The sequence below is a fragment of the Columba livia genome, chromosome 14 (assembly GCF_036013475.1).
Source record: "Columba livia isolate bColLiv1 breed racing homer chromosome 14, bColLiv1.pat.W.v2, whole genome shotgun sequence".
Lineage (NCBI taxonomy): Eukaryota > Metazoa > Chordata > Aves > Columbiformes > Columbidae > Columba > Columba livia.
This window is the reverse complement of record NC_088615.1, coordinates 18,310,121-18,334,719: the sequence shown is the minus strand read 5'-3', so window position 1 is coordinate 18,334,719 and position 24,599 is coordinate 18,310,121. Positions and strand designations below refer to the sequence as shown.

General features: G+C 47.3%; 1 protein-coding gene across 3 annotated transcripts in view; it reads right to left on the bottom strand.

The window, feature by feature from the left end:
* Positions 1-24,599, bottom strand: part of PCDH1 (protocadherin 1) — a 53,036-nt gene that overhangs the window by 12,381 nt on the left and 16,056 nt on the right. For all 3 annotated transcript variants that reach the window (XM_065030320.1, XM_065030318.1, XM_065030319.1), the window contains exon 4: positions 13,265-13,484. In XM_065030320.1, the coding sequence (XP_064886392.1) occupies positions 13,265-13,484 (220 nt within the window). The remainder of the gene's footprint in view (positions 1-13,264; positions 13,485-24,599) is intronic.

The following is a 24,599-nucleotide window of genomic DNA, read 5'->3' as shown; positions in this document are numbered from 1 at the left end:
TCCTAGTGTCATAAATGTATAAGCAAGAATTAAAACATGATATTTGATTTATTATTTTTTTTAATTAATTTTCAGCAAGACCAGTTTTCTCACTTTGCCTACAGGGAGGCGCGCGGCCCCATGCACAGCCCAGGAGTGCACTGTAAGGTGCACCAGTTCACATGCACAGGGACCTGGGAATACTGGCCTGGTTTTATGAGCATTCTCTGTGTTTGCTCCTTGGTGGCTGCCTTTCATTGTACCCTTGTATTGAAGCTCTTGTGTCAAGGAGAAAAGAACCGGCATACGCGTGTCTGCCTTTGAGCAAAACCATTGTTAAGCTCCATCAACAATTTAATAATCTTTCACTCGCAGGACAATGAATTGGGGGAAATTATTCTTGCAGGGGGGCTGATGGCCACACAGCAAAGTGCTGTTCAAGGCCTTTGAAGTCACATAGGTGTTTAACTGACAAAAGAAATCACTTTATGAAAAGGGCTTGCCTCAACAAGGGGATCTGGAGACAAAGAAAACCAAGACCACTTAGAGAGAAGCGGAGCAGGGGAGAAGGAAGAGCCCTTGGAAGAGAGTCAAGCCAAACCCCAAGGAAACTGGAAGAGGAAATGACAGTACCAATTTGCATGCATATGCTTTGTTTTCTTTTCATGGATCTTTCCTGGGCTGCTTAAGAGTAAAGTTAGCACAGTCACTTGTCAGCTTTTTTACAGCCTGTTCTGACTGTAGAAACATTCCGGTTGCCTGAATCGTAATGCAGACACCGAGGTGGAAGAGGACAGATTCTTGCCAGAAGTTGTGGTGGAAAGCTGAAGGTTCAGGCGATGGCACTAAATCCAGGGCTGCCGCTCCTGGGCTGCCCTGAGGAGGAAAAGTCTGGCTGCTGATGGAGGATGCACACACAGACCTGGATACCACACCCAGCCACAGAGAACCAAATGCACGTGAAATCCAACATACAGCTGTGTTGTGAGCATTAGACCAGGGGTGTGGTCATGAAAATTTGGACGGATGATCTGACACCAAATGAGGGTGTCAGACTGCTGATTGCTCGAAGATCAAGAGCAGCCCACAAAGAAGAGCCTGAACCTCTGAACTAACCAGCCTATTTCTCTGCAGGGAAGACACATGCCATCAGCCCAGCTGAAAACACACATTATTGATGCCACAAACACCCACAGACTCGAAGGCTGAAAATCTGCAGTGGAAGCTAAATGGGGAGAGATTTTGTGGCTGGCACATAGCAGAAGCAGCATATGCACTGGTCAAATCCTCCTGTGGTGTAGCCAAAATACATGCCAAGAAATCAGTCCAGGTGGTTAACATTTCTGAATTGAACCACTTGCCATCTTGCTGGCATGATTCCCCACTGAGGCGCTGGAAGGATCTGCAGCACTGATGGCCGCAGCCGGGGAGAAGTTGCCTTGTCATGTAAAAATAGAAGGTATCAACGCCAATGCAGCTTGCTAAAGGTGCAGCTCTGAGAAAACAGGAGGATATCAGCGTGCTGATGCAAATGGGGAGGTTTAGAAACAGGTTATGGCTTGTTTGGGAAGACACAGGAAAAAATCCCACATCCTGATGAATACTGCTCTGCCTTATGTTTGTTCTTAGGATGGTAGGAAGGCGCTCTTGTGGGAGAGTGGGGAAAAAGAAGGATAATCGCTTCTGATAGGGAATATCAACCTCTAGCTACCCCTGGGTGCTGCAGTTTACAGACTGCTGGAGGTTAGATGCAATAAAGTTTGCACCACTCGAGGGAGACCTGCCAGAGGCAGTCCTGAAGGCACAGGATGAATAAACCACACTTTAAAGAACGAGCAAGGATTAAACCTGCTGCCTAACATCCTGGCAGGAAAGCGGGGATACATCATTGCCCTGCATTAGAGGCAAATAGGTAAAGGGAATTTGCCAGCTCTGTCACCCCCAAAGCACAGCACAAGGGAACAGCAGGATGATCACGAGAAGATTTTGATTTCACGGTCCAACAGAGATGTATGAAAACTTCCAGAATCAGTCCAAGGGCATATTTTTTACAGATTATTTTTCAAAAGGGAGAAGACGGTAATAGCAGGCCTTCTCCTTATGCACAATCTGTAGCCATAGAAATATGTGTGTAGCACTGAGCAAAGCAGCGGTGTACCTATTTGAAAGAGCAGGCAAGACCTGGACAGGTAGAGAGCTCAAAATGATCTGTGATTTGAGAGGTCCAGGATTAGCAATTGACCCTTCAAAGGAAGCCATTAATCATCATTAAGAAGGTTTATGTCCTGAGGGACCAAGAGGCAAAACAACATGAGTCCTGTATCTTATGATGTGGGTTAGCAAAGAGACTTGGGGAATGAAAAACAAAATGTGTGTGGGCAGCAGGGTTTACCTGCAGCGGGGAACTGCCTGAACATGGGAAGGGTTCAGGATCTGGCTGCTGAGGGAAACCGATAGGGAGAATAATACCCTCGAAGCAGCATTGTTTTCAGGAAAGGCAAGGCATTTGCCTTCTCTCACTGATTTATCTGCATCTCTGTGGGTGCCCCTTCCTGTGTGGCTAATAAGCAGCAAGACGCTAGACGTGGAATACACAATTTCTTTTGCTTTTATTCATTTTCTTTCTAGATATAATAAATCTTGCTTTTGTCAAAATCCCTGTTGTCTGGGTAATTTCATCTAGAGATCCTCAAGGAACAGAGATCTCCATATCCCTGAAAGTTTAATATCTTGGGTTTAGTTGGCATATTTTCAAGCAATAACTTATACAGCTGAAGAAGAAAAAAAAAGATTACTTATGTCTAATTGGCATTATACTAATTACCAGCAAAATACATTAGGCAAATATCACATTTACTCACTCTCTGTCATTTTACATTCCCTACTCCATCTTCTTTTTCCTCAGCAGCTATAAAACAACACAACATGCTGTTCTGACACATCCCTGAACAAGGATCATATCCTAACCCTCTCCTCCTTTCTCTTGCTACCTCCTTGGTTTTTTTTTACTTCCAAGCAAGGTCGTTTTGAAACGGGCACAGACATATAACTGACTGGGGACTCGTGACCCTGTACTCCAGCATCCTGCTCTTCTCTGCCGGATCCCTTCCCCAGCCTCCCTCAGTGTTTCTTTTACAAAGGGTTTATGGCCATCTATGTAAGAATGTTTTACCTTTTATATCAGAATAAGTACATGAACACAGATAGGCTAAAACAGAGGCACATGTCCTCTCGCACATGAGCCATCTGAGCTGTTTTATTCGTGACTCATAGCATTTTGCCAGTTTACCCTAAATGATTTCAAAAGCAAAATAAGTTAAACCAAATAACACCAGCCTTACCCTGAAGTAAGAGTCCTGAATGTAGATTTAAGCACCTCCAAGACCCACCACTAGCACCATCCTCATCATCTGGTTCATTCTAAGGTTAGCCTGCTTTCGCCTGGTTCAGAGCAGCCCTCTGCCAGACAAGAGCCCTGGCACAGTTTGGGGGCGAGCACTGTGGAGGAACCCTTTTCCCAATGGACAGGGCAGACAAAGCAACACTAGCTGAAAGAGTTTAGCCTCGTAGACATGAGCTGTGCTGGTCCAGTTGGCCTCAAAGACCAAGAACAAGGCCTGGCTCTTTGTTTTTAGTGATACAGCAGTGGAAGGAGCACTCGTGTAGGACTCAGTGTCCATCAGACCCTGGGCAGTGCTGTTCTTCCATTAATGAGGTGCAGTTCTCCTTTCCTATGAGGAGCAAGGCTGAAGCCCACCACAGAGATTATCTGGGAAGCTTGTACCCACTGCAAAGGCACAGCCCCTTCTCCATCCTGCTGCAGTCTCTAGTAACAACAAACAGGGACAACTTGTCGCTGCAAGCCACCAAGACCTGTCTAGATGTGCCTGCCTGGGAAAATGAAGCATGCCAGCCATGAAGCACATCAGCTTCCCCCATTTCTACTTGTTGAAAGCTTCTTGTCCTGCTCAGACCAGAGGGAGGGCTGAGGTGTTGGAAAGAAAGCCCAGGTCCAACCACACTGCCCAGGGATGAAGGAGCTGACCACCATGTGGCTTCTTTGCACCTCTGTTGTGTTGTCTCTGGCCCCAAACAGACTGCATGGTTGCATCAGCTCACATGAAATGAGCCCTGGTTCCTGCAGAGGAACCTCATCTCCCTGAAAGAAAAGGCAAACGCGGGGGCTGATATGGTCAGATAACCTCTGAGTCAAAGCAGCCTATCCTTGGTATCTCTCGTCAGATGCCATGACTAATGTTAGATTTATGGAGTGTCCTCTCTGCAAGTAAAGCAAAGAGCTAGCGTTACAATCACTTAATGGAGGTGACTTCAAATCAGGATGGATGAGAGGTAGTGAGAAGGAGACAGGAAGAAAGATTCATTGATAGTGAGAGTATAAAGCACAAAATCCTGGGGAAGAGCGAACAACTGAGACTGACATTTGACCTGTCTCAATAGCAAAGCTCGCATTGATTTCACTGGGGACAGGAATGAATCCCTTATCCTCTGTCTCATGCCTGCGAGAGGGATTTTCCACCTGAGGGATCTACACCTGACCAATCCTCCAATCTTGGGCACATGCTATTTCTATGAGAAAGAAAATGCAGCATGAAGTCCTCAAGAAGCTCAAATGGGAGACTTCATAAGCTTCTCTAGCATTAAGTTTAAATCCCACACTAATGCAGGTCCTTTTACATGGGAAGAGGTACTGCCAAGCAGGAAAGTTTATAGAGACATTCAGAAAATTCAGAGGCAGATAAAGGGGAAATATCTGAGTTAGATCACACAGGATCTGGAAATGGCATGTCAAATTACTTCAAAAGGAGCTTTCTAAGGAAGCAGGTCTTTGAAAACAACAAATAGCCTGGGACTGCTGAGGGATCCTAGTTGTCTGTTGCTTTTACATGAGGTTGCTTTTTCTGGTTTAGACATGTTCTAAACGTGAACACCAACCTCATCTGGCTGCTCACCGCCCCTGTGCAGAATCACAGCTTTCTGCAAGTTCAGCTCTTTGCAGAGCCATGGAGCAGTCAGGTTAGGAAAACTGTTCTAACTGAAGAGTAATACGGCAAAAAAGAAAAAGTGATCCAGCAAAACTTCAGTCTGATCAGCTCCCCGACCCAGTTTGCCATGAAGCCAGACAAACAGCTGTGTTGGCACAACAGAGCACATGGCACAGGGACAGGGATGAGAAAACCAATATAGAGAGGAGGGAAACTGCCTATTTTGGCACTCTTGCTAACAAAGTACTCAGGATGCTGGCTGTGGCTAATAGGTTCATCAACAGAAATGCTCATAACTCAGCTGCTGGCTCACCCCCATGGATGTCACATGGACCATCTGCAATTGCTCTGGAGCACCTGTCCAAAGGCAGGACACGGGGTCTCAAGCCCTGTTCAAATGCATATTTTAAAATGTTGTAGAAAATACAAAAGAAGAATCTGAAGGAGCTTCATCCAACCCCTAATTCTGAGGAAATGTCCTCTCTGGAAAGCAACGTGGTACAAATGAAGATGGGACCCACCCTCTTGTTCCTACGGTGGATCCAATTCTGAAAGCTTCTTCCTGTAACACAGTTTGGCAAATGTGAGTTGCACCCGCGAATAGCTTGAGTATGACATAAACTACTCTTTGGAAAACAGACTTTATACCAAAGAAGAAGTGTTTATATTTGGTCCAGATAAGAATAGCTGTGCATGACCATTTGCATGGGCATTTGCAAACATTGTCAGGTAAAAGCAAAAATCCAAATTCCTGTGTGGGCTGATTGGCAGTAACCCGTGTCTCACCTTGCAGCCACCTGGTGAAGGTGAAGAGTTCCCTGTTTTAATGTCACTAGTGCTGCAGGGTTGTGTGTCCTGCCAGGTGAGAGCTACAACCCAGCCCCAGCCCTGCTGAGGCCAAATTCCAGTGGAAGGTGTTCCCACCCTAGACTGTAGGAGGTACATGACATTGCTTGGTCTCCCTGGTCTAGGAGACCAGGAAATCCTCCTTTCCCTGAGACAGTATAAGTCATCTTCCTTGCATAAGCTTATTTATAGTTCTTATATAAGAATATATAGTTACATATTCCCACCTGTTTGCAGTTGGTTCCTGTAAGAAAAGTTTCAAAGTTTGCTGTGGAGCCAGCCAAGCCTAGTGAACAAGGAAGAGTGGTTCCAAAAAGTAAGCTGAGTTTTAGGCTACCCCTCAGCATGTTCTCCAAGCCTGTGGTCTCTGCAGCATTGACTGGTAAATCAGCAAATTTAGAGCAGGGTCCCATCCCTGAGATGTGGCCTCATGATAGTGCAGAGAAGGATCATGTTGGCTAAGGTTTCCAAATGGAAGAACGAATAAATATTAAGGAAAATTATGGGATTTTCTCCAATCAGTACATTCAGAGCAAAAAGAATGTGAAGGATGTAAAGAATAGAGATGACATTCACTAATTTCAGTCGTCTTGCCACAGACAGCAAGAGGGAATGGAAGATGTCACGGCCCAGCCCAGGATCACAAAGAATAGCAGAAAACTCAAAAAATCTGATCTTGAATGCAGGAGGCACACATAAAGCCACAGGGACCTATATATTCTACAAGAGAAGGCACCTTCCTACCAAAATACGAAGCTTTTTGTCTCTTGGGCATTGACTCAGAGTGACTGTCCTGACTAGATTTTTCATAATCACATAATGCAACCACAGTTCAGGGACAGAAAGGGTAAAAAAGCCATCAGAATACAGTAGGGAAATTTGCTTCCTTCAAATAACTCCTCTAGAGATGTCCAGGATCTGCCAAGGATCTTTGGAGAACTTCAGGACAATCTTACATGTGCACTACCACATAATCCTGTGAGACAAGAAAAACACTGTCAAATAAATTATTAAAGCTATTTTGGACAACTCTGAAGCAAGTAGCATCCTTCTTATAAGGTCTTGAGAGGATTAAAGGCATTCTCTGTAGCTAGTAATGATGTACTTGTTACTCAGTGTGGAGAAGAAAAAAAATAGTTGTACCCTGTTTACCCTGGGATCCTTGGTACAATTAGGAAGGTGACCTGGTTGACATGACACACCACAACTGCTCTGAACAGCTCTTTCGTAAGAGTTTACCCAAATACGAGTGCTGGAAAATATGGAAAAGAAGAAATAGGGTGAGAACAAGTTTGCAATTACAGCTGAGACAGAAACAGCATGTTGAAACCAAGATGGTGTAATCCATGACCATTTGCAATCTGTCGGATGTTATGTCTCATGATAAGAATCTTTTCCCACATCTCTCTTCAGTAGCGATTAGGAAAATCAAAAGCTGCCTTTGGGGATGAACCAATATTAAGTGAAGAAAATAGAGAAGCTCACAATTTCTTACGAAGAAATGCAGATGCCTGTAGAGCTGAGGATCACTGAGAAACCCAGACATAATTTGTTGAAGCAGATGAGATGCAGCAGATGGTCACAGAGTGTATGCATACCCTATATAAGAGCAGGACTTGGAAACTACTAGCAATGACAAAACATCTACAGTAAGAAATTCCAGCCCTGATGTCAATAGTCAGTGCTAAAAAGGAAATGGCTGCAAATCACTTTAAAAAATCCCACAGTATCTCAGCTAGAGAGGAGTCTAAGCACCAGGCAAACACAAGCCAATAGTCCTCAGCTGGTCAGATGTGTGACCTGGTGGTTCTCAGTCAGCAAAGGGGAGACCGGTACACGGTCACAGCCAGAGGACATCTTTATTTATTCCATGGGCAGAAGCATTTATCCTGTCCTAGACCATAGCCTCGGTTTTCTCCCACAAGGTGTGAGATCTTTCAGTAACAAAGAGGGCTCTGTACCAGACATCCAATCTGGGCTCACCAGTGTTTGACCAGGAACGACACAGAGCTAGCCGAAATCCTGCATCCCAGATGGGAGCCCAGTCAAAGGCATTCCTCAGCGCTCTGCAACAAAGCAAAAATGCTGCAGGGCACGTTTGAAAAAAAAAAAAAAAAAATCCCGAAGACTGACTTTCTGCAAGACAAAAGGGACATTTAAAGATAATACAAAAAAAGAAGAATAGGTTTTAAGATCTGGAGACTTCACCCTGACGGAGGAGGAGACAGAAAGTAATTTGTTTTGTCCCATCTGCTAGCTGGAAGGAGCTGAACAACAATCGCAGTGAGAACCTTAAGAAGAAGCTGGTGACCAGATGGACACCAAGCAGAAGACAGGAGGTAGGGGCTGCCCAGTGCTGCAATCCATATAATTACCCCGAACAGCAAAAAGGGAGCGTTGGCTTGGGAGTCCTCTGCTGAGCCACCCACCTTCTCAAGGTGCAGTGACACTGCAGGGTGCACGCACAGCCCACTGTTTGCCAGAAGCAGCTGTTTGCGTGCGATGGACACACATGCCTGTGGGGAGACCATGAAAAGACACACTACCAGTGACATCATCTCTGTGCCTGGTGCTGCTATGGATGCCACCAAGTGCTGCCAAAGAGCTGCAGGCTATCATCTGGACACATCCCCACCGCTAAAATGTTGTTGGCAAATTGGCGACCATGCAGAGAAAAAAATGACATGAGGGAACAGAAGACTTGAACTATAATCGGAAGTGTAGCAAAGGGGAGCAGGAGGAAAAACATTTCCCCAGGCTGCCTTTGCAAGGGTTGCCAAAAAGCAGCACATCCATCCAAGATGTGCCAGATGTTGCTGCTGCCCAGGAATGGGGCTGCAGGTCTGTGGTGGCGTCATGAGCAGATGGCAAAGGCTGGGAGGAGCCCAAGGAAGAGTGGGAGGAAAGGAAGAGAGACCCAGCTGCCAAATTGCCTTGCCTTGGCACTGCTCACAGTAAGGGACTTGACTCAGTTTTTGAGAGCATCAAAGAGAACTTTAAACGTTGACTTGCTTACATGTGATCTACAAGTACACATGAAGTGAGGTGTCTTCCAATATCGTAAGATTCAATGGAAAGAAATGAGAGCTAGAGCAGCTCGAGTAGAATTTAAGTGGAGGCTTATGAAACTGAGGGCAGAGAGAACCTACCCCTAGAAGGGCTCACCAGGGGTCTTACATAATTACCACCATTTGCAATCTGCTATCAAAATGGGATCTTTCCAAAAGGAGCTCTCCTGCTCAACCATGGTGAGATGCAAAAATCACAGGGTGAAATTCTATGGCCTGTGTCACACAGGGGTTAGACAAGCTGCTGCTTCTGGCTTTACAATGCATCAATCTACCATCTTTCTCGGAACAAAGAAAAATCTGGACTGAAAGGGTTTTATTGAGTCCAGTAGTCAAACCCTGGATATGGTATCTCAATTCATTTGGTCAAGCTGTGCTGAGGTGTACAGAGGAGGTAGGATACCATGAGAAAGGCTGGACTCGCCAGAAAACCCTATGGCTATAAACCAGGCGAGGATTTTGTATCTAGCTCTACCATGAGGTCCCAAAGCCATGCTCCTCGCACCTTGTGCGTCAGCAGCTGCCCGGAGGCGGTCAGTGCAGCCTCGGCTTTGCTGTCCAAGAGCAGCTGGAGACCTGCCTTGCGGCTTAGAAGCACTGGCACCCTTGGGCAGCTTTCACCTTCTGAAAAGAGCAGACCGAGGAGCTGCCAGCTCATCCAGGGAGCACCCAAAGCTAGCAGACATCTCAGAAAACTTATCATTTTCTGTTTTATTCCCCACCTATGGTGGAATTTCTTCCCTGGAAGGAGAGCTGTGAGGATAAACTCATTAACATTTGTGAAGTACAGATACTACTGCACTAAGTGCATTGCAAAAGCTCATGAGATGATTGTTAATTACAAGTTTAGTGCAATGTTGTAACAGCATGCATTAAAAATTGTATGGGGTCCCCACTTTAAATAACGGGGATAAAACAGGTTAAATATTTATCTCTGTTCTGTGGGCTGAAGAACACAATTCAGAAATGCTTCATCCAATATATTGTCATCACAGGTACCCATGTACCACACAGGGATGGAGTGAAACAGCCATCATGTAACATTTCCTAAATTGCACATATTTGGTCCTATAATCTTACTAAATTCTCTTGATCATCAATGAGACTGGCACTTTCATAATCCAAGCTCTGCGTGCATTATGGCAGGACAGATCCTCTGCAGAGCAGAATCACTCCCAGGTTCCTTCCAACTAAAGCAAATCTGTGATACAGGGAGAGCAGATGTCTTTAGTGAAAGCAATGGGTGGGAGACTCAGCTCAGCTCCCAGCTCAATGTACCCCACAGAAGTGGATAACAGCATGGTAAAATGTTGGGGAGGAAACAGTGGGCAGCTAGGTAAAATACCATGGATGACAAATGCCTGGGATGACTGAGGAGCTGGCACATCAGTGCCAAGATACTGGAGAAGTCTTAATCAGAAATATTGTAATTCCTCCTGCAAAGGACCTGGCTCAGCCCCTGCAATACAGCATTTTACTGCAGTCTGCACAGTAAAAGGTGTCCAAAAAAAGGAGGACACTGATATGTATGTTAATCAAGTGAAGAACCATCTACAAAGAAAAGGCATGGATCTGTCTTCTAGTTGAAAAGCTATAAATAGCCTTGCATACTTGCTTATCAGATTGGTTCGGCTGCAGGGATAATCTTCTGGAGAAAGCAATGGAAGCCCTGTTATGTTGGATATTTATAACTAGATGAAAGCCTAGAAAATGCACAGTTGTGTCAGTCTTGTGCTCGTGCCGCAAGATAGAGTGTATGGGATGCAATTAGTCTCTTCAGTTTAATACAAGGTCAAGAATGGCTTAGTCTTCCCAGCCTCAGGAAAAAAAAAAAAACCAACCAGCAAAATCTGACCTCTTTGAGGGGTTGTTGCTGCTTGAGAACCTCCAGAAGCATAGACAAAGGCAGGGTGAGACAGCACCCCAAAAGGTCATGGAGATGGAGGTCCCAACATCACTGGACACTCTTTGCAGGAAGCAAAACATGACCCTTCTCTGGACAGAGAAGACAGAGAGTTCTTGTTTGCACCACAGAAAGGTCTGATGTGCCTCATCTTGGGCACACAGACCATGCAAAACGCAACTCTGATGAACTGATCTAATACGACCAGCAACTCGCCATCTTCAAATCACCTGGCCTGGTGCCAGCGTCCCCTAATGGTCTGCTTAACAGATCGTGACCCTGACCATAGCCCTTCGAGTTGATTGAACTGCCGTTGCCAGATTATCTGCAGAGCACTAGGGCTGACTAGAGTTAATGCTGTTGGATTCCTCAGAGCCCTGGCCTGCCATGGCCCCTGCACTGAACTGGGTTGATCCAGGTCAGGGCAGCTGCTGGAGGTACCAGAGGCTGGTTCCCAACCATTGCCACATGAAAGGATCCAAGCCAGGACAGGCTGGGGAACAGCAAGCAGAATGGGGTTACAGTTGTCCCCTGGGAGCCTTTGCACATCGTATCACACACGGATTTGTTTGTGGGTAGGTGTTTGGTGATTTCTGTCCTCCTGGGCTGTGAACATACACAGGGTCTCTTGTGCAAAGGAACAGAGCTACCTAATTTATAGGAGAAATTGGGTTTTGTGATGCTGTGGGTAGGGACACATGCCCATGTGCTCTCTCTGTGACAGCCACTGACCTGGGCAGTGTCTCCTAGCTATCCTCGGGTCTGCTCATACCCATCAAGCAGACAATGGACATCCCAAGGACCACAGGCAGCCCTCTCTTCCCTCCATCTCCTGCTGCAGAACTTCCAGGTCCTCCTCTCTTTCTCCCCTTTCTAGTCTTAGCCCTGTTCCTCCCTCATGGTCTCTGGGTTGCCTGGTACCTTCAGGGGCTCAAACTTTCCTCTTCCAGCTCCATCAATACCACAGACGTAGTGTATCCTTCAACACAGCCGTGTGGCATCTCCTTGCCCACAAGTCCATCAAGCCTCTCTTGCAGGCACCTGACTAGTATTCAAGGGCACTTGGGAAATCCACTACTGTCATCCTGCAGCAGGGACTTCTGGAACCTCTCCACACTGCTCTTCCCAGTTGACTGGCTGGTACTTTCAGGGAGAAAGTGATCTGCATGACACTCCTAGACAGGATGGTGCCTCATATTGCAAGAGCAACAAATGCTTTGGGAAACCCTGCCAGACCTGGCACAACCATGCCTTGCTTTGATGGTTGCAGTGTAGTGAACTCCAGTGTTACTCCAGGATCTAACCTGGGAAGAGGGCAGAGATGTTCCACTAGACCTTCAAGACCAAAAATTACCCTGTCTCCCCTGCCTTCCTTCATGAGGGACCCAGCAGGTTTGAAGCTCCTTAAACCAGCTAAACACACTCTCAGCCATTTTCACAGCACATCTGGACCTGTCTCAAAGTCAAGGTTGCTCCCAGAAGTAGGAGACTTCAGGAGGACCCTTCGCACCTCCTTGTTTTCCCTCCCAGCAGTTTCTTTGAACTTATCATCTCCACTGCAACCTCCCCTCGATACAAGAGCACAAAAGGCAGCAGGTATAAGAAAGTAGATGTTATGTGCACAGCCAGAGCCAAATCCAAGGAAGCAACTTAAGATGACCAGAGAAGATGTCTTGGGGATTGGGTTGGTTGAGGGTAGGCAGGCAGCACAGAGGCAGCACAAGGAGCAGAACTGGGGTTGAAGCTGTGCCAGGGCAGGGGAAAGCCAGCTCTCCTGTGGTGAGATTGCAAACACCTCCGTGGGGTTCTCAGGTAAAGGTGGACCTGAGCAGGAGGTGACCTGAAGGGCCCAATGAAGGCAGGACACATCACTCTCAGGTTTACCACCACCACACTGCGTGATCCTCTATTCCATGTACCTCCTCGCCCCAGTCTGTACCACTAAACCTGCTCTCCCCCTTTGCTCCCCGGGAAACTACCCTGGCTTGACACCCACCACAGCACAGACAGCTGCATCACACCCAACCACCCACACACCCCTGCCCTGCCACGGGGACAGGCAACCACAGGACCACCTGACTGCAGCATGCAAGCTCACCATCGTCTGGGCTACAACTCCCTCCACATGCCGTCTCAGACTATTCTGTTGGGATCCCTGTCTATATTGTACCAAACCCATCTTCTGCCCGCCAAACCCTTCTGTTTCCTCAGCTCTTCTGACTCTCTCATCTCCTGGACTCCCCCAGACCTCCTCACCCTCATCCACCTCTTCCCTCCCCACCGAGTCTTTGCTGCTCTCTTCTCCAGCCTCCCAGCCCCACCAAACTTGTGCCTGGTAAGCCTGTCCCAACCAAGCTTCTCACCCCATCTCACCCACACCAAGGGAAGGTGCAGCACTGAAGATGAAGAGCTTTGGGCACAGGGTCCCTGAGGAGGGGGCAAGCACATGTGTCACGAGCACCTACCATTCTCGGGGTGCTCCATCTCCCCGATGCTGCCGTCAGGCGTGGTGCGTTCGTAGTGATCCTCAGGCAGGGCTAGTGGCCCGATGCGGGGCCCCGACGATGATTTGCTGCTTGGGGTTTCTGACTCTTCCAGCCCGCTGTCATAGTAGCTGTGCTGGGAGGGATCCTGCAGGTCCTGAGCCTGGCTGGCTGCAGAGAATGTCACTCGGCGATGAGGTAACTGTGAGAGAAGAAAATAGCTGTTGCATCACCCACTCAGCAGATGAAGGCAAAGGCGATGTCATCAAACCTGACCCCTAAACAGAGGCAGAGCACAGCAGCAGGGACCATCATCAGCCCCCCACAGCCAGCCCACAGACACAGTACCCGGGCTCCACCCCAGCCAACAGCATGCCATCAGACACCACCCCATGCAGGGAGCACACTTTGCATGGTCCCTGTGCTCCCCTGACCCAGCAGCTCTCACCACGGCATGTGCCACAGCCTCCTCTTTCACCCAGAAGCGACCTCAAGCAGATGCCCTCTCCCATGACAGGCAGACTCCAGAAAGGATACCTGTTAGCACAGCATCCCGAATTACTGGTCCCCAACGCTTCCTTTGGGGTCCCCACTCTGCACTCAGATTCCGCATGAACCCTTGGTGCTCTCAGAGATGCACCTGGCCCAGCCCAACTCTCCGAGAGCCTCACTAATGGGATCACTGCCCAGCACAGAGCTATGGTGACATCATCCCTCACCTTCCAGCCCCTGGCCTGACACCGTGTTTCATCCTATTATGTTCTCCATCAACGGTCACCATTGCTTCTTTTGTCTGCTTGTTAAACATTTCAAAGACCCTACTTCACACTTTCTCTCCCCAGCTTTGCCTCATGCTTGGGAGGAACTCCCAGCAAACAGCCATTAAGCCACATCATTATCCTCCCCAAATCCTTCCATAAAATCCTTCTTTGTTGAGATTATCGAGGAGTGGAAAGGGTAGCACAAGTTCATAGGGCAAGAGCAGGATGATGAGCACAGAGAAAGAAACACAAACACCAGGAGAAAGAAGAAGGCACAAAATCACCCACACATGTAGGTAGGAGCCCAAGAAAGGAGCTATTTGATGGGGATCTGAAGGCAATCAGAGAGGCACCAACACACCATTTAGGCTGAATACCTTTTTGCTGATGTCTTTACTACAACTGAGTGGCAATCAGGCGTCCCACACAGCTAGCACCAATGAGGAAGGGGAAGGAATTGAGACTAACTGATGGAAGGAACACACAGGGAGCATTTAGATGAGCCAGCTGCTTTTAGGTTGGTTGGACCTGATTAAATTCACCCCAGGTGCTTAGAGACCTGATTTAAGTAACTTCAGAGCTGTTAGGGATTTTTTTTTTTTTTTTAAGAATTTGTAGAGAATCAGGGAGCTTCCAGAAGACTAGAAGTGAGCTAAAATAGCGTCTGTCTTTAAAGATGAGAAAAAAGAAGAGTTGGAGAATTATAAAACAGTTAGCTTAATTTCAGTTCCTGGAAAAATACTGAAACAGATAAAAGAACTCTTTGTAAGTACCTACAAGATAACAAGAAAATGAGTAACAGTCACTGTAGGTTTGTCACAAACAAACATGTCAAGCTATTGAACTTCTTCCTTTGAAAAGACATCAAGCCTTGTGGATGGAGGAGGAGCAGCAAATGTTATATTTTGACTTTAGGAAGTTTTTTTGACACTATTTTAGACAATATTCTCATAAGTAATGCAGGAAAACACTGTAGGTGCAGCATAGTACTTCTCTGCTTAGGTAATATAGTGCAATTCACTGCATGGCGGATGCAAAGCATTTAGAAAGTCGTATTCAGAAAGTAATTACTGAAGACAGGCCTTTCAGCTGGGACAATGTATCAAACGAAATTCTTCGGGTTGTGTCCCGAGTCTGTTGCTAGCCTGTATTTTCATTAACTGCTTGGATGACAGATGTGGAATATATCTGTCACATTTGCACACTTGGAAAAAATAATCACCATGCAAGCAGCAGGCTGGCTGAAGGATTGGGGGTTACAACAGATCACGGCTTGACTATCTGTCAGCGGCATCAATCTCTCAACAGAAAATGCATCTATATTGGGATGCGTAAGCAGGCACGTTGTCTTTGAGTCACACGAGGATCTGCCTGATCTGTTGGGCTCAAGTAGGACTTCAGCGACAGAACTGTGTCCAGTCCAGTCACCGCTTTCAAGAACATATGCACCAGTTAAGCAGAGAAGAACAGAAACAAGGAGCTGTTAGAAACCATTACGAATGATGAGAAGACTGAGCAAACTGGTTTGGGGAGGAGAAACCAAAGGCAGCAGTCACCAAGCTCATAAAAGCCTTCTGCAAAGAGAAAGCTGCTGCTTTTCGCCGTGGACAAACAAGAAGGAATAGCCTTCACCTTCAGCAAGGAAAACTGAGGTTCGCCACTTGGAAAAAAAAACACAACGGTAGGTGTAGCCAAGTGCAATAGATTGCCCAAGCAGATGGTGCGATCCTCGTCATGAAGGGACAGGCAAGCCCCTCTCAGTAGGTCTTTGTGTCCAGCTCTGGAGGAGGTGAGGTCAAGGCAGTCCTGCCTGCAGCAGAATTGTGAGCAGGCCCCCCGAGTTCATCTCGCAGCCCACTTGGTAGACTGTGCAGCTGTGTCAAGCCTGCAGAAACCTTCACAGTTATTGCCCACCATGCCACGCAATGCCATCCCACAGCCTCGTCCTGCACCCAACTGCCTGTCTGACGCTGCTTTCCTCCATCACTGTCTTATCCCCAGCTCGAAGCTTCTGCTTTTGCTCTGTGCTTGTAAAACCCCAGACAAACAACTAGGGCTCCTTGGGGTGCCTGCAATAATAGAAACAAACAGCCTCAGAAACCCAGCCTGTGACAGCTACTATCCCTCCCCTGAGGGGTCTCCTTCCAAATAACATCACTTTTACCTAAAAAACACCTCCTTTAAATGTCAGATCCTGACTGGCAGCCCTTTGAAAGGATTCTTCTTCTCACTGCAGGGCAAAGAAAATCCACACTCAACCCCGCTCCCCCATGCACGGCAGTACGGCACTGACGGGGTAGGTGCCCCCTTTGGGCTCCACACGGTCCCCACCATGCTGTGATCAATGCCCTTCAAAAATCATAGTAGCTCGTGTCTGGCTGAAGCGCTCCGCTTCCAAGGAGAAGCCTTGTTCTGGAGTCATGGAAAGACACTGAATCCATTTCTCTGGCACTGACTTACAGAAATCGGGTTTTGTTTGACCTTTCTCTGCTAGGTTAAAGAGCCTTTCAGCACACAGTATTTTCCACACAAGAAGTTGCTTGTACAGTGCAATCAAGGCACCCCTCAATCTTCTTTTTGAGATGTTAAACAAACCAGGTTCCTTAGGTCTCAAACTGAAACCCAGAAAATCAGTGTTTTGGCCGTCATCTTTACCTGCCCCAGATTTTCCCCGTTCCTCATCAGAGCTGATCCCCCCAGGGCTGCTGGTGCCATCTCACCAGGGCTTTCTGCAGAGCCTCACTTCTCCTCCTGCGTCTCAGGTTTTTCCACCTAAGGACTGCATTAGCCCTTTGGCAGGAGCGCTGTGAGTGCTCATGCTGAGATACTCATGCAGTGTGACCCCTAAATCCATTTTAAAGCAAATGCTTTCCAGGATATAACCCAGCCTTTTCTACTTCTCAATGTACAGCTTTGCATTTGACTGTGTTAAAATGTACTTTGTTTAAATGGGCCCAGTTTACCAAGCAATCTAGATTGCTCTGCATGACTGCTCTATCCTCATCATGATCTCCCACTCCACCAATCTCCTTGTCAGCTGCAAATTTTATCAGTGGTGATTTTATATTTACTTCCAGATCATTGATTATAACACTGAATGGCAGCGGGCACAGTACTACTGCCGAAGAGCTCCTCCAGGAGAACCTCGTTCCACGAGGACTCCCAGCCAATGACTGCTTTTCTTCTCTAAGCTGTTGATAAACCAGATCTTCATCTATCTAACAATGCTTTACTTATAATGAGTAGTGTTAATTCAAAATAATAATAGTCATAACATAAGGCATTATCAACTCGGCATCTTGATCAAACTCCAAGTCAATCAGCTGCACATTGTAATCTCACACCAAACACAAAACCAGCTCTGCTGCTTCAGCCTCGAGAAGATCCTGTTCCTCACGGTGGCCAGGAGCAGATGCCTTAGGAAAGGTTTAAGAGCTGAACCTGTCATGTAATGACACTGCCCAGTATCCCTCTCCATCAAACTGCGTTGACTGACGTCAGTGCTATTTCCATCATCGAGTTTCCTGCCTCAGCTATTAATCCAGTTGTTCCCCGGGGCTAGTGAGGACAGTGTGTGCTGCACATAGCAGCCCCATCATTATTGCAGCTAGCTCATGGTGTCACTGCCCCCCAACTCCTCCTGGCCCACCCTGGGGTCGCCAGCTCCACTGGCACACCCGGATCAGAGGGTTTCTCCACCAGACATTTTAAGACTCTTTGTTGCAAATTATCTTATTTGATTATTTCAAATATCACTAGTTCAAGGAGATGGTATTTTTAATGTTTTTGCTGGTTACAGATGCATTGGCAGGTACTGCATCCTATATTGTTATGTCTCAGTCCAAATTACTACAACTATTCATTGAATACTTCTGCATTTTTCTACATAATTAACAATTTTGCAATCTCCATTTGGAAATGACAATTACCGGATTCCACCTCTTCCTAGCACATTTTTTAAAGTACTCCTTATTGTGTTTAACTTGTCAAAATCGATTTTCCCCAAATGTTTTTTGCTTTCCTTGTCAATTTTCTACATTCTGTAACTACTCATTTCTACTAATTGCTATACACTCCCTCCCTTTTCCCATTTTTTTCCCCCCAGTACTTATTGTTTTTCGGTTTCTAACTGCTGTCTCCACTTTGCCACTGTGCTAGAATGGGATTGAAGGCAAAGCCATCTATTTTGTTAGCTGAGGAATTGTGGCTCTTTGAAAAAACTCCTTTCAAGGGCTCCCCAGTGCTTGCTGTTGTATTCCTGATGGGCAGAGCTGCCTGCACATCTGAGGAGCAAACCGAGCGCCCGTCCCACACTTTCTGCGGGGAGCACCAGCACCGACGGCTGCCTCCGGCATCAGCGGATGCTCTGATGAAGACGTTCATCCCCTGCTAAATCCTGCGGGTTTCTGTTGTGCTGCAGCTCAGGATTTTTTCCTGAGCAAGGAATCATTTGCAGCTCATAGGCTTAATGACCTCCATCCTCTGTGAAGTGCTCTCACTCCTTTTTGAGTCCACACCTGCTTTTGGCCTCCGTGGCATCCTGCAGCAATGAACTTTCTGCCTGTGTGCTGTGTGGAAAGCACTTTCCTTTGGTTTTACATCTGCTGCCTGGTAATTTTTCCTTGAACTTCTCCTACCTGCAGGGTTATGAGAAAACATGAGTAATTGCTCCTCGCTCTACCCCTTTCCAATTTCACAGATCTGCACTGCATCCTGCTCCGCTGTGTCCTCTGCGAGCTGCAGCAGGCGGGTCTGTGCATCCCATCCTCCTGCAGATGCCAGGCAGGCCGGGCCGGCCAGCTCTGCTGCCCTTCTCTAAGGCGGTTCCAGCTCTGCCACAGCCTATCTGCAACAGGGAAGCCAGGGTCACATCAGTGGTTCCAGTTTTTGGGCCTCTTTGACAGTAGCTGGGACTTATTTTTATAAGAAATTTTCTCAGGCTCTCCCTGAGAGCCTTTCCCAGCCCGCCTGGTCCTGCCTGCACACCCCAAAACCCCCCAACACCAGTCCCTGCCAAGGGCCTCCTCTGTCCTGGTGCCCTCTACCATGAGGGTCCCCACCCGTGGATGCCTGAGGGGAACTAAGGGGACTCCATCCCTCTTCAGCCCCACTCTGCTCCCTCCTGCCTCTTCCCTTCATCACAAACATCCCCAGCTCTCATCAGAACCTGCACCAAGCTGATTCTCCTTGCTAAACCAAGGGAAAACAAACTCAGCCAAAACGAGAGCAGTGCTATGAGGGAACAGGGCTGCGGGGTGTCACACTGTCTCCCCCTAAATGCACGGCATCGCCTCCTGCACAGACAGCGTGGACCAAGCAGCAGGAGATGCAGTCCTATCTGACAGACCAGGAATTGCGCTGATCCACAAAGGAAATATTAAAATTAGCCCAGGGCACCCTTTTCCTGCCAACAGGAATGGTGTGGTGCAACAGCCCCCACAGAGGTGAGATGCCGTGCTCCCCCTGCAAGAGCCGATTAATGCTGGAATGTTGGAAATATCACAATTTTTAACTACCTTGCCACTGCTCCAAAAGCAGGACCTGCGGCTAATGGGCTCTTCCGGCAGCCTCCGATTGCTCCTGTGCCTCCCCACATGCCAGGAACCTCAACGGCCTTTCAGCCAGCTGCCAGAGGAGCTTGCTTCCCCAACAGCCGCCACAATGCAGCAACTCACAGGGCTGCAAGTGAAAGGCAATGTCAGACCCAATGCCCAGAATATAAAAATAAGTGACAAGGGAGCCATTGTAGTACATGAGTTAGTCAACTTCAGATTAATTCATGAACCCTTCTCTTTTACAAACCGACCTGGAGCTATGCAACATCCCTGGTTACTAAAAAAAACCCAATAAGCCGAGGGACCATGCCCCAAACTATATAGATCCAGCTTTTCGTGTATGGAGTCTTTGCTACATGTGGGAATTATTTTATTTGCTAGTGTCACGTCTGGAGAGGAGCACAGCTCCGGCACAATGCAACACAGGCTTCAGAGCAGGAGGCTGAGAGGAATATTATGCCCACGGAAACCAGGGCAAGCCTCGAGGAAAGCTGGACCTGAAATGTCAAGAACCATCCAGGGCAACGCTAGAGCTCTAGGAAACAGGACACAAGCTCAGCTTGTGGCCATGAACAGTCAACCATTTTACAGCTTGTCTGGGCAACAGCGTGTGCTTCTGCTGGTGTTTCAGAGTGAGGATGGAGTCAGACCAGATAGCTCTTTCCATCCTTTCCTGTGCTATCCCAGCAGCACACTGTCCAGCTGCTGCATTGAATTTTGGAGAAGAAACCCCCCAAGAGCATCCCCCACTACTCCTACACCCCCACTCATACCCGGGGCTGCCATACCTGCAGGTGTCGTGAAGAGCTCACAATGCTACGTGGCAGCAGGCAGAGCAGCACGATGAGGGAAGGTGTCTGCATATGAGCAGCAAAGGCAGGTGCTACCCTGGCTTTGTGTCAGCCTCTTGCCACCTCTGGTAACCCTCTGCTCCTCAAGGGCTGCGCTTCTCCCTCCTGTGCCCCTCTGGTCCCCTTAATGGTCTGGGGATCCTGTCTGCCCCACAGGTTCCTCCCTGCCCTGCCACAGCATCTCCAGGTCCAAATTTTCAGAGCCACAAGGCCTAACTTGTGTCCACTTTGCAAAGTGGACCAAACCACACCAGAGCTGCAGTCCCCAGCAGTACTAGACTGTTCCCTTTTAGCACAACATAAAGAAATTGAGGAAAGAGCTGATGCAGAGCAAGAGAACAGGTCCCATGGTCTCTGTCTGCTTTGGACAAGATAGGATGGAGCAACCAGACAGGACAACTGCCTGTCTGGAGCTCCAGCCAGCACAAACAAGGGAGGGAGACAGATGGACACTGCTCTAAGCAAAGCTGTGGTCGATGCACACTTGTAAGACACCTCCTGCATTCAAAAAAATAGTTCAGGCCTTCCCAAAATTATGTCATTGAAGGTGATGTCTCCCAGTCAGCACTGACAATTCTGGACAGGACTACTCGCAGACTTAAAGGTCCAATTTTCTGATCTACCAGTCTGACGACTTCCTGGGGTCACCCCTGTCACAGCTACTGTGGTTGCACAAGACACATTAGCAACAAGGCTGACAGTTCTGGTCCATCTGGTTCATGAGGTCTTGTTTGATAGCTGTGCTTTGCCCACAAATCCCTGTGTCCATCCCCATGCCAGCGTCTGAAATGAGGACTGTTCCCAACAACTCTTTAGCTCTTTCACTGTTGACAAATGAAGCTACAGAAGGAATCCACAACTGGAGGAAAGATGTACAGAAATCCATGTGAATCACACCTCTCAACACCAGGTGTTAGCAGAAAAGCAACTGCTCACTCTTCTAAGTGGCTCTTCCCATGGCTTCTATGGCTGATAACTAGCAAGTGCTGACCTTGCAGTCAGAAGAGAGGTGCTACAAGTCCTGCTGAAATAATGATAGCAGAACAGCCATTCTAAAATGGACAACAGATCCCGAGGCGCTATTTAATGAATAAATCTGGGTAAAATGTGGGCTGACTCCACATAGGTGCCCTGAAGCCTCCTGAAATTTGCATGATGCTCAAAGAAGCCGCCAAAGCTCGGTGCCAACCTGCCTGGTCAGATCGAATTTATCTAACTCATAGCAAGATCTAATGCAATTAGAAACCCATTTAGACAGCCTCAGGACAGAGATTGCCTAACCTTGCAGCCTATCAGAGCTCTGCGCCCATCAAGGGTGTGCAATTTGGCTTTTCTTTGGTTGAAATGAACACTGGAAAGGAAAATATGGAAATAAATCATCTGAAGGGTGAATCATAAAATCTAAAGGGGTCATAATCTTTATGGAATAATGTCTAAATTGGACTGACCGTGGTGTCCTGAAATGTCTATCACCTTCAAGCTGATAATAGAGCCATTTTGTAGATAGCTGGCATGGAGCGGAAATTGCTCGGGACACAGAAGGAGGTCTCATAATCACATTAAAACCATCTGAAGATCCCAGGGAGAAAAAGGTTCCAGGACAGGGACTAACACTTGAATAAAGCCCTTAAGGAATCCAACAGCTGTAGAGTGGGAAAATAATGCTGGGAAAATAATGAGCTAATCTGACTCCCAGTTGCACCCAGTGGAGCTGACAAATAGTATTGAAAGCTCTGGGGGGAGCAGGGGGTCCCAAGCCAGGACTCTAAAAAAAGAGAGATAAGCAGGAATGCTTCAATGGAACACTTTGCATGGAAAAAATGTCAATTTGTTGAAATCAGATCCTTTTTCAAGCGAGTTTCTTGTTTCAGCGTTAGGGCAGGGGGGATATCTTTGCTGACATGAAGAAATGAAAAAGTGATGCTCTTGCAAAGGTAACTTTCACTTCAGACTTCATGCCAAGTGTTAATTATGAAGCTAAATTCAAAAAGGTCAGTCAGAAATGTGCCTTTAGAAATTATTACTATATATATATATATTTATACACCTATGTCCGTTGATTGACTTGAGCCAAGAGACAAAAAAACAAAAGTTGACAATTCTGGCTGGTATTTTTTTCAAGTTTAAAATTTTCCTCTGATTGCAGCCCTGTTTTCTAACCACCTCTGTTTCTACAGGCAAAGGGCAGAAGCTTTTCCTGCTTGGTCAAGGGACTGTGTCTATTCCATAAGTATGTGCACCGACACACTCTAGACACTGGCAGCCCTCACTTCAGTGGTCTGTGACCAGCCTGCACCTAATGATGAATAATGATACTGGGTAAGACAAGCCTTCATTTGGAGAGGTCAAACAGGAAAGACAAGTGATATTGTAAGGGTTGTTAAGGCCACACATTGTACCTGCACTGGTCTGGCATTACCATTCTTACTGGCATAGGACCACCTGGTATGGACAAGCTGAGGACAGATTGTGGCTCAAGCAAAATTTCCTGGATGTTAGAAAAGGTTCCTGAGCTCTCTTCTCTGAGCAAGAGACATTAGTCCCTAATAAACTGTGATCTACTTGAAATCCTTGGAAAACCATCCCAAACTCCTCCAGGCACTCACAGGGCCTTGAATCACAACGCCCTGAAAGGTCTCACCCAGCCTGAATAATAATGAAGGGCTCTTCAAACATCTGAAATACTGATTTTGCTTTCTTCTGAGCTTGAGTGCTTTTGATGAAGAAGCAGAAAGATTAACAGATTAGTGTAAGAGGAACATCAGACATTACATTAGCAAGACATTTAGAGCACGAACTCAGTCCCGAGCTCAGACAAGAAGTTCCTCCCACAGCAGGGACAGGATCTGTCAGAGTTCCCCTGGCAGCAGCTTTGCAGCTGCTCAAGAGCATCGGGGAGTTTTGGAGCATGCGAAAACCAGGCCACATGGGAGCTAAATAGCTCCAGGCTTTCAGGTTGCTTGGGCTTTTAGAGATGGCTCGGAGGAGCAGAATCAGGGCACACTGCTCCCACAACTTTGCTAGGGAGCAGGATCAGTTCCAAGGGAGAGGTGGTGAATTGCTGCCCTCCCAAAATGATGGCCAGCTACCCAGCCCTGCCATGTTTAGATAGTAGATTAGTAGGTGGGTATTTTGCAAATGAAGAGGTACTCAGAAGGATGTTTACCTTCTGGGGCAAGGGCATCGTTAGGGATCTTTGGACAAGATTCCCAAGGCATGACTGTGAATGCCAAAATGGACAGAAATGATAAGATAATGTTCTCCTGCCCTCCTAGCAGGTCATTGCCACAAACCTGCTCTTCCACCCACTCTTTCCTGTGACCGTCTGAAGGACTGAGGCAGTAAACAGCTTACACCATGTGAAGACATTGATGCAAAACAACTAAGAGATATTTGTAAGGGATCTTAGGGAGTTGTTTTCTTTCTGTTCTTTTGTCTGACCTACTCTTCCTCTTGTGCTCTCAACCACGGGATTGAATTGGAAACCCCACTAGGAAAACAAGCCTATCCTATTGGTGGGATATGGGAAGCAGATCCTTGAGCATGCAGACTGAGACCTCCAGAAAAGTCCAGAAAGTCAGAGAGAAGACAAGGTCAACAGGGGAGAGGCTGAGTGCATCTGAGTCACAGGTGACCCTGGCCCCTAGTGAAACCAAGACCGAGCTTCATCCAGGCTGGACTGATGAATGCTGCAGCCAGTGTCAGAGGTCACAAGAAGAGGGAGACCAAGGTGCCAGAGGTGGCCTGTGCTGCGGCAGCCAGGCTCCTCCTCATCCATGTTCAGTCCTCTGCCTCAGCCAAACAGACTGTGCTTCCTCGGGCACAAAAGGAGCAGGGGACTGTAGTAAGAGTCCCTTTTGGAGTGATAACCATCAACCATCTTGGTTTCTCCCAAGGCCAGAGCTTGAGTTGTGTAACTGGAGTGTGGATGGGCTGGCTTGCAGGGCAGTATGTAGGAGCACAGGTCTCCCATGGAGATTGGCTGTACCTGGGGTTTCATTGGCAGGTGCTCCCACATGACAGGTATGTGTGGGGGTGGAGGGGGAGGAAGGTGCTTTAGGTTTGGCACAGGGCTCAGCTCCAGGGGCAGCATTCAAAAGCACATGCCTGCAAGAGAGTGATTTGGCAGGGTACTGCAGGGGCTGATTGT